The sequence below is a fragment of the Tursiops truncatus genome, chromosome 1, assembly GCF_011762595.2.
Source record: "Tursiops truncatus isolate mTurTru1 chromosome 1, mTurTru1.mat.Y, whole genome shotgun sequence".
Classification (NCBI taxonomy): Eukaryota; Metazoa; Chordata; class Mammalia; order Artiodactyla; family Delphinidae; genus Tursiops; species Tursiops truncatus.
This window is the reverse complement of record NC_047034.1, coordinates 171,414,177-171,429,550: the sequence shown is the minus strand read 5'-3', so window position 1 is coordinate 171,429,550 and position 15,374 is coordinate 171,414,177. Positions and strand designations below refer to the sequence as shown.

The following is a 15,374-nucleotide window of genomic DNA, read 5'->3' as shown; positions in this document are numbered from 1 at the left end:
TTGTTCACATCTACATCTGCAGTACTTAGAACAGCACTGGGCATAAATACTCAATAAATAAAGCATGAAAATGAACAAACAAAGGAATGAATGCACTTTTCAAGCTTTGGGAACTCGAGGATAACTTATGACCACTCTCTACACTCCTCAGCTAGGACTTCAGTATATATATAAAGGTGTATTGTATATAATCTGAACAAAAACTATGAAATGTAGGTATTACCATGTGTACCTTATAGGTGAGGCAAATGAAATGTTAAACAACCTGTCTAAGGTCATCCAGTTACTAAGCAACCTTAGCCTGAAGAGATCAGATGCAAACCTGTGTTTGCTCGGCACAAAAACCATGCTCTTAATGGTACTCCCACCAACTAGCCTTCTTCCTCCCATCACTTTAGGTTATGAGGCCCTAATAATGAGTGTACCTTTAATTACTAGCTGAGTGGTCTTTTTTCTTCAAACCTCTAAAATACTTAGTTATATCAACATATCCTCCTACTTAGAGCAAGACTAAGTGAGGAGAGAACTCTCTGGGTACTTAGTGTGTCTAGAATATTCTTTTATTTATTTAGTTTTGTCTGCGTTGGGTCTTCGTTGCTGCACGCGGGCTTTCTCTAGTTGAGGCGGGCGGGGGCTACTCTTCGTTGTGGTGCACAGGCTTCTCATTGCAGTGGCTTCTCTTGTTGCACAGCACGGGCTCTAGGCGTGTGGGCTTCAGTAGTTGTGGTGCACGGGCTCAGTAGTTGTGGCTCGTGAGCTCTAGAGCTCAGGCTCAGTAGTTGTGGCGCTCAGGCTTAGTTGCTCCGTGGCATGTGGGATCCTCCTGGACCAGGGCTCAAACCCGTGTCCCCTGCATTGGCAAGCGGGTTCTTAACCACTGTGCCACCAGGGAAGCCCCCTAGAATATTCTTTAAAGTTGACAAGTAGGTCTTAAGTAAGAAATGAGTGCATACGTCCACAAACAAATTTATGTAAGAATGTTGTCTGCAGCTATATTCAAAGTGGAAATAACCCAAGTATCCATCAACAGGAGAATGGGTTCAAAAAAAAGTGGTATATTCATGTTATGGAATACTGACAGCAATGAAAAGGAATAAACCACTGATAGATGCAACCACATGGATGAATCTTAAAAAAAAAACCAAGATGAATCTCAAAAAAATCTCTTGGAAGTCAGAATAGTGGTTACCTCTGTGGGGAGTGGTACTGACAGGAAAGGGGCACAGGGAGCTTTCTGAAGTTATAGCAGTATTTTGTATCTTGATCTAGGTGATCATCACATGGCTGTATACACATGTAAAAAAGTCTTTGAGTTATACACTTAAGATTTGTTCATTTCCCTATATGTAAACTGTCTTAATAAATTTATTGTTAAGAAAGAAAAAATGGCTAATGCCAAAGCTAATGTTAAAGCATGCTACACTGTTGTCACATGGTATCACCCACTACTTTCACCAGTAAACAGAAATACCAGCAATCCATTGTCAGAATTAAAATTCATTATGTGAGGTCTTTAAGAACACATTCCTCATTTAATATCTAACCACTCTATAACTCATATATACATATAAATCAAATAGCAACAAACATTTTAAGACTGGGCAATGGGATTTCACACAGCTTACTAAAATGGGAAGAGAAAGCAAGAAAGGAACACAGTGCAAAAGCCAACAAACCACATATAAAATCCACAGCCCACAGTCACTTTCAAGAGAACCATAGAAAAGAGAAAATAATCAGGGGTACTACTTGTTTGATAAGTAGTCAATTAAAGTACAGTTCAAGAGTTCATCTCCCAGAGAAGAGATGAGAGGTAGCTTCTGAGCTTTGAAAGGATAAAGTAGTTTCCCAGAATTCAGGCTGATATTTTTAAGTTAATAAATGACCAAACGCAACTCTCACCCACCTGGGAAGAGCACCCTGTAGATTCTTTACAAAATCTCCTCAAGGTTAAGAGAGTTGGAAAACTTGAGAAACTGGCCTGATCCTGGATTGTAAACAGCCAAACAGTGTGCACTGGGCACGAGGTGGTACACTGTAGTGCTGAGTGTACTAGAAACCAACAGGGTCATTCATGGGGAAGGAGAAGTCAGAGATAACACAAGGACAATACCTTTTGTGTTCCCCCACACAGGACTAGCTTTCTAAAACTTCATTCAGGACACAACATTAATAAATCAGACAAAATGAAGTTTACTGTGGTCATAAAACATGAAGTACTCTTGCCCGGGGTAGGGTGTGGGGTAGGGAATTATGCGTATACCTGACAATAAACAGAAACACTAGATGGTCTGAGAGTTTTACTGCACAAGGAATCCAAGAGCAACCAAAAATTGTTTGTCAAGATAGTAGGCAGACATGAACACACGTGTAGATATGAAAGCTCAGAATTCTAAAGAAAGTCACTGCTTATATTCTCAATGACACTCTGAACTTCTATCTAAAATAAGAAAAAAGATTAGAAGGTTTTAAGAAAGGACAGGAAAGGCTCATGAGTTGGACCAAATGAATAAAGTTAAAGGATATAGAATTTCCAGCATGGAAGAGATAAACTAAGGACAGATTTTAATACATTTTGGTAATCAAGAAAAGATCTGTAGGTAAGAACAAATTGGGACTTCTCCTTCATGAAGAAAATATTAAAACAATGGGATCAATGATTTGTTTTTTATGACAGAAGAGAAGCTTGAAGTGCATTTGAAAGGCATGCAATCGTGTCCTCTTGCTACACAGTCTAATATGTACCAGTTGATAAGCATCCATCTCTCCCCCTTCTCCATAGACAGTATTCTCAGAACACATTTACATATAATGGTGATTTTTTAAAAAAAAATGTATAAAGTGTTTAGATGCAAAGCAACGTTAAAAAGCAGAATCTGGGCTTCCCTGGTGGCGCAGTGGTTGAGAGTTCGCCTGCCGATGCCGGGAACATGGGTTCGTGCCCCGGTCCGGGAGGATCCCACATGCCGCGGAGCGGCTGGACCCGTGAGCCATGGCCGCTGGGCCTGCGCGTCCGGAGCCTGTGCTCCGCAACGGGAGAGGCCACAACAGTGAGAGGCCCGCGTACCGCAAAAAAAAAAAAAAAAAAAAAAAAGCAGAATCTAATGCCTATAAGTACACTAATACATTTTATTCTAAAAAATTCCACATCCAGCTATTTCAATGTCAGCATTGACATTTGGGACCTAAGGCAAGGGAAGGACTGGGTCATCTTCTCCTGAACACATTTTTCTGTCAGCTGTTTTGGTTATATCTGGTGCCAGGTATCAGTCCCAGACTTCCTTCTTTCCAGGTGATATTACCACAGGCTCAGGAAAGGGCAGTAGAAAACCTAAGAGTAAGCATTTCCACTAGACACAGAACAGAAAGCTTCATCAATGGATCCAAGAACCCTATGAGTATCATTTTTAAGGTATCATTTACACAGAAGAGAAACAGTGACACTCTGGGCAGTTATTTCTGGATAGTTCCAGCACTTCTCAGCTTCTGAGGATACTCTGGCCTTCCTATAAACATCTGATATGACCAATACTCTTTCTTTTTCCTGCCCCTGACTCCAAAAGTAGACTTTCTGCAGGATTACTCAGTGATTTTGTAAGATGTGATTTTTCTCTTGAGGAATGGTCCTAAGGAAACAAAATTATTTCCAACAGAGCTTCTGACTCTGGATAGCTGGAAGGATCTTGATTGGGTTAAGTCATAATAAAAGAGAGATTCTGTCTTCAGCATCCTCCTGCTTCCCACCAAAAAATTTAAAAAGGCAAATCATGTTGATATTTTAAAATTCTCTAAGCTGCGAAAAGGTTTCTTTGCTGACATACCCTCTGCTCATCATTCTTTCCTGACTCTGATGATAGACATAATGGCCAGACAGCTTAGTTATTCCCCCTCAAATTGAATATCAAGGACCAAGGGCAACTATAAAGAAAGAAAAGAGAATCACAGGAAAATAAACAAACTTTAAAAAAGAATTTTAAAGGGAGGGGAAAAAAAAGAATAATTATTATAGTGGAGAAATCTAATGAACACTATCTCAGCCAGATGATAAGGCTGACATCAACAGTGATAAATCATGGTGACAGCATTTACCCTTGATGGGATGGGATGGGATGAAAAGGGCACTATACCACTATGGTCTTCTTCCCCCAAATCCATAACTCTAGTCTAACCATAAGAAAAACATCAGACAAACCACAACTGAATGATAGTCCACAAAATACCCCTAAAACTGTCAAGATCAACAAACGAGGAAGTCTGGGAAACTGTCATAGCCAAGAGGAACCTAAGGAGACTTGAAGACTAAATGTAATGTGTCCTGGATGAGATCTTGGAACAGAAAAAGGACATCAGAATAAAAAAATAAGGAAATGTGAATAAAGTATGGACTTCAGTTAATAATAATGTATCAATATTGGTTCATTAATTATCATAAATGTACTATTATGACTAGATGTTAACAACACAGAAAACTGGTTGTGGGAACTCTGTTCTATTCTAAAATTTAAAAGTCCATTTAAAAAGTAAAATTGAAAATGTGAAACTAGCAAACTATAGAATAAAGTAAAACTACTCACAGCATGTCATAGTAGAAAAAAACACAGACTCTAGAGACAAAATCTTGCGTTTCAATCACTGCTCCGTCACTTATTGGCTGTGTGATCTTAGGTAAATTATTAGGTGATTCTCTGAGCTTCAGTTTCCTCACCTGCAAAATGGGGATAATAGTAGTGCCAACCTAGTTGGGTTGGTTTGAAAGTTAGGTAGTATGTATGAAGAGTCTGGGGCAACCAACACCCAAAACCTTTCTCCATAATCATTTCCTCAGAAAGTAGGCTATTCCTAACTAGGGTAACAGCTAGTTCTACAAAGCAGCAGCTAAGAGAGCACAGAGCGGCCATTCTTAACAACAGTTAGGGAGTCCAGTTTGGCACACACCCACCTAATAGACTGTGACAACAAAGTGAGGTCACAGTTTGCACAGTAAGAAAGCAAGAAGATTTCGCAGCGATCCAGGGTTTCCAAATTTAGCTAGGTTTAGAATCAACTGGGACATTTTCTTTTTTAAAATGCAGATCTCCCCAATCCCTTGAGAACAGGCGAGTGACTGTTATGAGGCTGAGGAATCTATATTTTTAGTAAGTTTCCCAGGTGATTTGCTGTGTAGTTTTAGGAACAGTGGTCTTGTCTTGTCCTCTTTATACAGTGAAGGAAATCGAGGCCCAGAAAATGCAGACGTGATTAACTTCAAAAGCAAGTAGCTCAGAAGTAGCAAGGCCAAGATTAGAACAGGCATCTAGTACGTGTGTCTCAGACCTTGATATGTTTTTCTAAAACAAAGGGCCTGAACCACAACCCATCATTTGGAACTCCACGTGTGACTAAAAGGGAAGAAACTAGAAAGGGGGGAAAAAATCCTTGGGAAAGAAGATTCTGTGGGGAGAATGTGGTAGGAAAATCAACTGTGCTCCAGGACTAGAGTTGACAGGCTAAGCTTTAAATCTTTACCTGACATTTATAGGCTCTCCCAAAATTTATAGACTCTCATAACTATGGAGGGTTTTAAAACTGAAATGTGTTTCCCTTTTGTAAATGGGTGTGAGCTAATGTTTAATAAGTTTTAAAAATCACAACAACAGTCCAATATTAAACGTAAAAATTTCTACTTGAAAATTTCTACCTGGATTTAAAGTAACCAAAAAAGGCTGTGACTTACGACATTATATATTAAACAGATGCCAAAATTAGCTTCGGTTTGAATAAAGGGTATTTTAGAAAGAGTGGTTCAAACATTAGTCTTTTGAAGTGCCTGTCCTAAGAACTGCTCATTTGCTTTGGGAACTGAACACAGGCTGAGTCAAACAAAACTAAGAGTGAAGGTGTTACCTTAGTACAATACAGGAAGTCGAAACATTCAACTTCCTAGAACCGCCTGGCAAAGACTACGATGAATATAATTGTACATTCATAATCACCAGCCCAGATTTCCAAGGGCTTCTGTTCTGTTCCATTCTTAATTATTTTATCTGAGTGATGAAGCAATCAGTAGAGAACTTCCACCCGTTCCCACATCTACCCATCCACCAGCATCCGTAATCTGATATTCCTTCTTGTTCCTTTGGATAAAGGGTCAGTGTTCCTATCCACAGTCAAGCCCTCCACCTGTATAGTAGATTCTGCCTTTGTCACTATGTGAAGACACTGTCCTAGCAATTAATTCTTCCTCTTTATCCAAATCAATTCCTCCCTCTAGAAGATCATTCCCATCAGCAAATAAACATGTTATATCTGCCATCTTAAAAAAAAACAAAACTCTCAATTCTACATTCATCTCTACTTAGCACCTCACTTCCCTGCTCTCCTTTATAGTAACACTCTTTTAAAAAAATTAATGTATTGTTCATACTTACTATCTTTAACTCCTCTCTTCCCATTCTCTTAAAACCATTCCAAGTAGGCTTCATCCTTACCTCTCACTGAAAATACTCTTTATTAAATTCAAAGTCAGTTCTCAGTCATATGACTTGACCTCTTAGCTGCATATGACGTGGTTGACTATTTCCTCCTCTTCTGGAAACACGTGCAAGTATGGTAGCTTCCAAGATGCCACATTCCCCTGGTTTTCTCATACCACCGCCCCCACCCCCCCAACCTTGCTCTTTTTCTAATGTTTTGCCGTTTCCCTCTCCTCCCTGATTTCCAGGTGGTGGAGTCTCCCAGACTTAGCCTCTCTATCTTCACTCACTCCCTTGGTAATTTCATCCAGTCTCACAGCTTTAAATCCATCTACATGACTCCCATTTGGCTATCTACACAAAAATCTCTAGCCTGCATTTCTCCCCTGAACTCCAGGCACATACCTTTTTCCACCTGGATGTCCTAATGTGCATTTCAAACTTAACATGCTTCAAACTGAATCTCTCATCTCTCCTGCACTTTGCCAACCCTGGCCACCCACAGTCTTACTCATCTCAGTGAATGGCAACTCTATTCCTTCAAGTGCCTAGGCTAAAAATCCTTACAGCCATCCTTGACTCCTCTCTTTCACACTCCATATCCAAACTGTGGGCTCTATCCAATGCATCCAATTTTTATATTTCTGCTAACACCCTAGTCCAAATCACCATCATTTCTTGCCTAGACTATTGCTACCATTTCTTAACTGATCTCCTCGCTTTTACACTTGCCATCTGACAGTCTTCTCAGCAACCTCAATCATCAGCCATTTCACTCAAAGAATATGACAAAGTCCACGAAGTCCTTATAACAGCCAGAAAGCCTTATATGTAGGACACCCTCTCCTCCATTATTTGTCCAACCTCTCCTAGTACAGTCTCCTTTGTTCACTCTGCTCCAGCCACACAGGATTCGCATTACCCCTTGACTGTCCCAAGCACACTCTCACCTCTGAACCCTTGCACTGATTATTCTTTGGAATGTTGTTTCCTTAGATATCCACATGGTTCACTTCTTGTACCCATCAAGTCTTTGTTCTAATGTCACCTTCTCCATGTGGTCTACCGTGATCCCCCTAGTTATAATCTCCCCTATTCCTCATCCCCTTTACTATGCTATAGTTTTGCTTCAATAGCATTAATCATCTTCTAATATATTATATTAGGTACTTGTCATTTTATTTTATTTTTAAAATCTATTTATTTTTATTTATTTTTGGCTGCGTTGGGTCTTGGTTGCTATACGTGGGCTTTCTATAGTTTCTCGGCAAGCAGGGGCTACTCTTCTTTGTGGTGCGAGGGCTTCTCATTGCAGTGGCTTCTGTTGTTGCAGAGCACGGGCTCTAGGCGCACGGGCTTCAGTCGTTGGGGCACACGGGCTCCAGCAGTTGTGGCGCACAGACTTAGTTGTTCTGCGACATGTGGGATCCTCCTGGACCAGGGCACGAACCCGTGTCCCCTGCGTTGGCAAGCAGATTCTTAACCACTGCGCCACCAGGGAAGCCCTGTACCTGTCATTTTAAATATGTCTTCCCTCACTTGAATTTAATCTCCAGTAGGATTTTTTGTCTGTTTTATTCAGTCATGTATCCCCAGCATCTAAAACAATACCAGGCACAGAGTAGGCAATCCATAAATATTTGCTGAATGAACAAATGAAGGATAAAAGAAGAATTAACTAAGCAAAAGGACTGTACTGCCATTTAAGGAAAGTCAAGCCCTCTATTTTAAATGCCAAACTCCTCATAACAACTAATTACTTGATACCATCACTTAAATGTTTAAAGAGGTAAAAAAAAAAAAAAAAAAAAAAAAAAAATTCCAAATGTTTCTTCTCCATTTCAGCAAATGGCCCCACTACCTACCTAAGTGAACAAACCTGAAACATAAGTTAGCCTTGATTGACCCTCTCACCCCCCCATATCCAATCCATCAAGAAGTCCCATCATTTTTAACACAAAAATTCAGCTCAAATTCATTCACTTCTCTTTATCTCCACTGTTAGGACTCTAGTCCAAGCCATCACAGTCTCTCACCTGTACTATTCTGATAGCCTCCTACCTGTTCTCTCTGCTTTATTTTCTTGCCTTCTTTAACCCATTTCCTAAATAGCAGCAAAAGTGTTCCTAAAAATGTAAACAGGATCATAATATTCCTTTGCTTAAAATCTCAAAATCTCACAGACTATGGTCTGTGAATGATTTGGCTTCCATCTATACCTCAACTCCATCTGTGCCACCCCATCCCTTGCTCATTATGCTACATCCACAAAGCTCTGTTTTCAGTTCCTCCAATATGTCCTCTTCTTTGTATATGCCATTATCACTTCCTTCCCTGCTGCATCTTTCATATCTCAGCAAAAAAGGTCATCTTCTGTTTAAAGTAGATCTCCCCCTCTTATTCTGTATCTCATTCCTCATTTCCTTCATAACTGTTTTTTTTTTCTTCCCCATTACAGTATAAGCTCCATGAGGGTAGGGATCACCTACCCTCATGTAAAAGGGAGGAGGCGGTAACTCACGTAACTCTGAAATGTCGGAGAAGTACTGTAGGTCTCTCTCAACTGTAAGAGCTGTCATTCCAGCACTCATCACCACCATGCTCCCTCCAGATGCTCCCTCCTTCTATCATTTCAAAAGGAATGCAAGACAAGGTTTCATTGGCAAATCACATTAATTCCAACTGCTATGGACTGAATTCTGTCCTCCCAAAATTCATATGTTGAAGTCCTAATCTCAGTGTGATGGCATATGGAGAACGGGAGCTTTGGGAGATAATTAGGTTTAGACACTCTTATAAAAAGAGGAAGAGATACCAGAACTCACTCTTTGCCATGTAAGGACACAGCAAGCTCACTAGCTCTCTGAAAGCCAGGAATAGAGCCTTCACCAGCACCCTGATCTCAGACTCCTAGCCTCCAGAATTGTAAGAAATAAGTTTCTGTTGTTAAATCCCCCCGGACTTTGGTATTTTGTTATGGCAGCCTGTGCTAAGACACCAACCAAAATGAGATGCTCCAGTCTCATCTGTAATAAAACCAAATACACATGTAAAAAGATACCTGATACAGTAGCATTCTTTATCAAGATTCTGCTCTTAACCCAAACTGTTCCACTGTTTTTTGATGCTCTTTTCCAAAGAGCTACACTTTTGAAGACTGAGCACTGTTAAAACTATCACCCTAGGCTTCCCTGGTGGCGCAGTGACTGAGAGTCCTCCTGCCGATGCAGGGGACACGGGTTCGTGCCCCGGTCCGGGAAGATCCCACATGCCGTGGAGCGGCTGGGCCTGTGAGCCATGGCCGCTGATCCAGCACGTCCGGAGCCTGTGCTCCGCAACGGGAGAGGCCACAACAGTGAGAGGCCCGTGTACCACAAAACAAAAAACAAAAAAAAACTATCACCCTAGATACCCATCACTTGCAAATACTCAAATGCTAGAAGACGTCACATCTGGTACCAAAGGGTGGGGGTAGCACCCTTCCCTCAGCTACCATCTAACTTAGCCACCACCATGCACTGAAAACGGGTGAGTCAGGCACACCAAGACATACCAACAACTGTGTTTTATTCAGAAAGACTCACTGATGTTTCAGTTAGGAAGTAATTTTGGTTGCGACTCATGACAGCGTATAGAAACATTTCCCCAGGCAATCTTCCCATGGGATTTCTGCCTAAATGAGAATCTCATAGGACTCTTTATTAAATTAGTGGGGTTTTTTTTTAAAGTAGACATTCAAGAAGCTCAGTTTCCACCCCTCTAAAACTAGGCTCTAATTGTAGATTAGAGGGAAGCAGAAACTAGATTCTTTGAGACATTTTGTTAGAAAATTACTTTTAAACATTCAGGAGCTAATATATTTTATAAAAGGGAACAGTCTAACATTGTTTTTTTTTTTTTTAATGGCGATTTTTTTCTTTATTGAGAAACTTAAGACTTGGGTAACGTTGTATTTTTAAAAAATTCAGATCCCTGGGACTTCCCTGGTGGTGCAGTGGTTAAGAAGCCATCTTGCAGTGCAGGGGACGCTGTTTCGATCCCTGGTGGGGGAGCTAAGATCCCACATGCCGCAGGCCTACTAAGCCCGTGCCGCAACTAGAGAGACCGTGCACTCACTCTGGAGCCTGCACAACCACAACTAGAGAGAAGCCTGCGCGCCACAACTAGAGAGAAGCCTGTGCACCACAACGAAGATACTGCACCGCAATGAAAAGATCCCACGTGCTGCAACTAAGACCCGACCCAGCTAAAAAATAAATTAATAATAATAATAAAAAAAATTCAGATCCATTGTAGAATCTGAATTACAAAGTCAGTTATTTCTCTGATACTTCTACCTTGGGGATTTCAAAGCATTGCCTTTAAACTTAGTATTTAACAACAACAACAACAAAACATCCCATGTCTATCTTATAGGGAGAAATAAGGAAAAATAAGCAAAGTAGATGCCAACAGGCCATGAAGGTCCAGAGCTCCATGTCTACAAGAAAGAGCAACACCCATGCCAAAGGTATAAAGCTTAGTTACGAAACAGAGAAAGGCAGTATTTGTATTTTGCGAGTGGAACATCAAAGCTACTCTGAAATGGGGCCTGGACAACAAGTACAATGGCAGTAGGATGTTTAAGCCAATAAGACCCTCTGCATTTTAGAATCTGTGATTCTAGATTTTAATTAATATTGCATTAAGTACAATAAAGGACAAAGTGCTAGAAAAGGAAATGCTCCAAAGTACAAAATTCTGAAGGTTCTAAAATAATAGTAATCTTCAAAAAATTTTAATGATTAACATCTCTTTATCTTTCCAATAATTTGAAAGAATTTCATCTGTACAAAACCCAGCCCCACTTGTGACTATCCACTGTCAGTATGCTCCTCCCTCCTATATTTGCCTACTGCAGAGGAAAGAAACAGAACTTACAGCTCTGGGGAAGCAAAATGTAGCTTCTTCTCATGAAATGATTTTAAGCCCCTGGCCTAGACATTCACAGCAGTCATTACAGAAATAAACGAAACATAAACCAGCTTTCCCGACCCATTTAAAAACAGAATCTTCTGCTCCTCCTCCATATTTCTCCCAGAAAGATATGGTAACTTGTTCATAGTTACATGGAGAATTGGTGATTTTGCCAGGAAATGAAACTCATGTCTCCTCACTCTTAGTCCAGTGACCTTTCTAATACACCATGTTGTCTTCCATTTAGTAATCAAAGTAAATCAAGACCTAAATAACTATGGAATCTGCCCAAGGGATACCCAAGTCTCCTTAGTCCTAGAGTGATTTCCAACCTTGAAAAGCCAATGAAGAATGTTTGGGAAGAGCTTGCCAACAAATCTAGCAGAATACTTTATACTCAGTGGACTCTATTTCTCCATCACACCAGCCCCTCCAATCTCATAACTGTGCCTTTTCAAACTGTCCCGCCTCATGAGTGCAAAAACAATTTGTGTGTGTGTGTGTGTGTGTGTGTGTGTGTGTGTTTCTTCCCCAAGAAAGATTAGGTCAAAAGAGAAAATAATCTAGTTTCTTTCTGCCAGAATTGTGGCATAGTGGGACTGTGCAGGAATGTACCTGCTGTGGAATCTTCCCACACTCCTGAGTTGTTAAAAGTAACCAGCAGAGGCATGTTCCATACACTGCCCAAATACCTGAGCTGGCAACAACAAGATATTCAGACATCTTAGCCCTGGGACAATAGCTTCTGTCAGTCAACTACAGTTCTCACGACTGTGCTTCTTCTGCTCTTACTTCAACTTCATACCAAAGAACATATCACACCTGTACAAGTACTTCAGAAAACCACACAAATGAATTCACACAGTAGTATAGCAATTTTGGCAGGGTACCAATACTAATGATGAAGTATAATTAAAAAAAAATTCAAAGACCTTACACAAGCATATTACTCTTAGCATTTACAAGCAGATTTGACAAAGGATCTGGGGCCCCAATAATCTGTTCTTGAGACCAACACCTAAAGGATCAGGTAGAGTTTCCACACAAAGGGGGTTACCTGATAAGGAAGCAAAGATCAGCATTTTCTCTCTTACCTGAAGCCAAAGGTCGGATCCACTCTTTGCTATTTAGGTCAAGTCTCCAGAGGTCATTGAAGGCAGCATTGCAGCTGCTTTGGGTACAGCCTCCAAACACATACATAGACTGATTAGCATCATAATAGCACGCACCTAGAGAGAAAACAATAAATGAATAACTGATGTCTAATTCTGAAGCCACTCTAAACCTTAACTATAGCCCATATCTTTCAAAGATCAATTACTTCACACATTCCGCAGCTGTTCCCAGGTATCAACCTTTCTATAACCAGCCTCCTGTCTTCAGGTTGATCAATATCACATTAACCTTTAAAATAAGGACCAGAGAAAAGCTATGGAAATGTTATGTTATTTCTGAGCACACTAAGCAAACTGACAATGATATCATTAAATAAGACAATATAATTCTAGCAAGAGAACACAAGAATTCAGACTACGGGTGTTCAATGAGTGAAATTTCAGCACAGCTGCATCATTAATCTAAATCTGCATTGTTATCATCTAGGGCTAGGAGAAGACAGTCAGCGCTAACAGAAGTACTCTGTCCTCCCGTTCCTCTCCACCTGTCCTCGTCTTATTGCTTTTGCTTTCAAATGAAACATGAGGCACAAAACAATAACAAGACTTTATATGGAAGAGAATGACAGAAAACAATTTTAAGAACCTGCTGTATGTATAAATAAATAAATAAAATTTAAAATTTCAAAAGAAAAGAAAACAATTTTAATCAATGCCGTAAAGTAACCACACATACAGAACCAATGTAGCTCAGCGATCTCAGAGGTAGTATGGTCCCCAAACAACTGAGAGAAAAAACATGAAAGTCATTAAGCTCCTAGGTGTGTATCCAAAAGCTACCAAGGCCGACTGGTTGGTGCTGAATAGAAAACCAATGCAGTAGGTAACAGTTAAAAAGCACCAAGGTCTCCAAGAAAAGCCTTTTTAATTAGGTGACTATATACACCTCACCAATGGGCACTATTCTGAAGAAAAGAGTCAATGACTGTGAGAGGGGCTGTTCCCGTAAAACCAGAAAGACCAGAGCCAGAGTCTAGACAAGAAACATGAAAGCTAAGCGCTGCCACCTTGCTTCTCATTGGAAAGTTCACTTAGCCTCTGTCCTTTGGAAAAGATGACCATGCGCTCCTTCCAGTCCTGCATTTACCATCTTGTATTTCAGGAAAAGGGCTGAGCAAAACTTCATTCATTTCATGCATACCACTGGGAAAAACAGACCTCTCAATGTGAAACTAGGCTAAAAAAGTTAAGCGTCACATAAAAGAAAGGGTAAAGGGAAAAGAAATTCAGAGATTCAACCCACTAGTGCGTGGCTTCAGTGATCATCCAGTTTACCTGTAGGTCTTGTTCAGTTTAGCACACCACCATTTCTAAGATCTCTTCTGAACTCTGGCACCACTTATTCAAGTTCAGAAAAAGGGAAACACCACCGCTATAATTACCTCTGTGATATACACTAGCTCTGGGAATAACCCTCCTTTTTTATTTTTTCTTAACTCAGCCCACTTGATATGCCTTTAAGGACTTACACTAAGAAAGCCAAGTCCAAAAATTGGATGAGTTAAGAGATAATAAAAGCAATGTGTTCAGTCACACCCGGTAATCTCAGCCAGTGGAAGGCGTAAATCCAAAACATCTGGGACTTTACTGGGGGCACAGTGGTTAAGAATCTGCCTGCCAAGGCAGGGGACACGGTTTGATCCCTGGTCCAGGAAGTTCGCACATGCGGCAGAGCAACTAAGCCCGTGCGCCACAACTACTGAGCCTGAGTTCTAGAACCTCTGAGCCACAACTACTGAAACCGTGTGCCTAGAGCCCGTGCTCCGCAACAAGAGAAGCCACCGTAATGAGAAGCCTGCACACCGCAATGAAGAGTAGTCACTGCTCGCCACAACTAGAGAAAGCCGGGGCACAGCAACAAAGACCCAAAGCAGCCAAAAATAAATAAACAAATAAAATTTAAAAAAAAAATCTGACCTCTGATGCTGTGCAATAACAGAGCTACAGACTTTTCAAATTAACAAAGAAATTAAAGAAACTAGAGATGTGAAGAAATGAAATACCATTTAATCATCAACAGGCTCACATCTGCAAAATACTTAATTACTCCCAGAACTCAAACATGCTACAATGGTATATGAAGGTTTAAATGATCTTACACTTTCCACTGACTTTCTTCCTTTTTTTTTTTTTGGCTGTGCCCTGAGGCTTGCGGGATCTTAGTTCTCTGACCAGGGATCGAACTCGGGCCCCCACAGTGAAAGCACCGAGTCCTAACTACTGGACTGCCAGGTAATTCCCCCATCCCCTTTTTTATTCCTACTGACTTTCTCTGCCTTTGAAAATAACTTCTAATCCATATCTAAATCAGTTTTTAAATTAACATTCCAATAAGAAAGTCTATTAAGAAGTAAAATCCTGGGAATTCCCTGGCAGTCCAGTGGTTAGGACTCTGTGCTTTCACTGCCAGGGCCCAAGTTCAATCATGCAAGCAGCATGGCCCAAAGGAAAAAGAAGAAGAAAAAAAAATAAGTAAAACCCTATGTAAATCCACTGCTCATGTTTCAGGTTTGTTGAGAACTGCAAATAACAAAGGATCAAGTTAGATGACATTAAACAAACAAAAAGGATAATTACTGAAGCCACACTTTAATATCCACTAAAGGGGGCAAGCTTCAGGTATCTTGGTCTTCTCATACATACCTTTTTGAACTAGCTACTCCAACAAACTGGGGCAATTTTGAATTGAACTGACTGGTGCCTGGCATAAAAGAACGTTCTCTTCCACCTGATAATCCATAACCCCAGAACAGAAATTAGCAATATCCTCTGGCTTCTGAAACCTTAACTG

At 40.5% G+C, this 15,374-nt stretch overlaps 1 protein-coding gene across 3 annotated transcripts in view; it reads right to left on the bottom strand.

The window, feature by feature from the left end:
• The window catches only part of FBXO42 (F-box protein 42), a 112,850-nt gene that overhangs the window by 21,155 nt on the left and 76,321 nt on the right, over nt 1-15,374 (bottom strand). For all 3 annotated transcript variants that reach the window (XM_073795439.1, XM_073795442.1, XM_004311442.4), the window contains one exon: nt 12,503-12,637. In XM_073795439.1, coding sequence (XP_073651540.1) covers nt 12,503-12,637 — 135 coding nt within the window. The remainder of the gene's footprint in view (nt 1-12,502; nt 12,638-15,374) is intronic.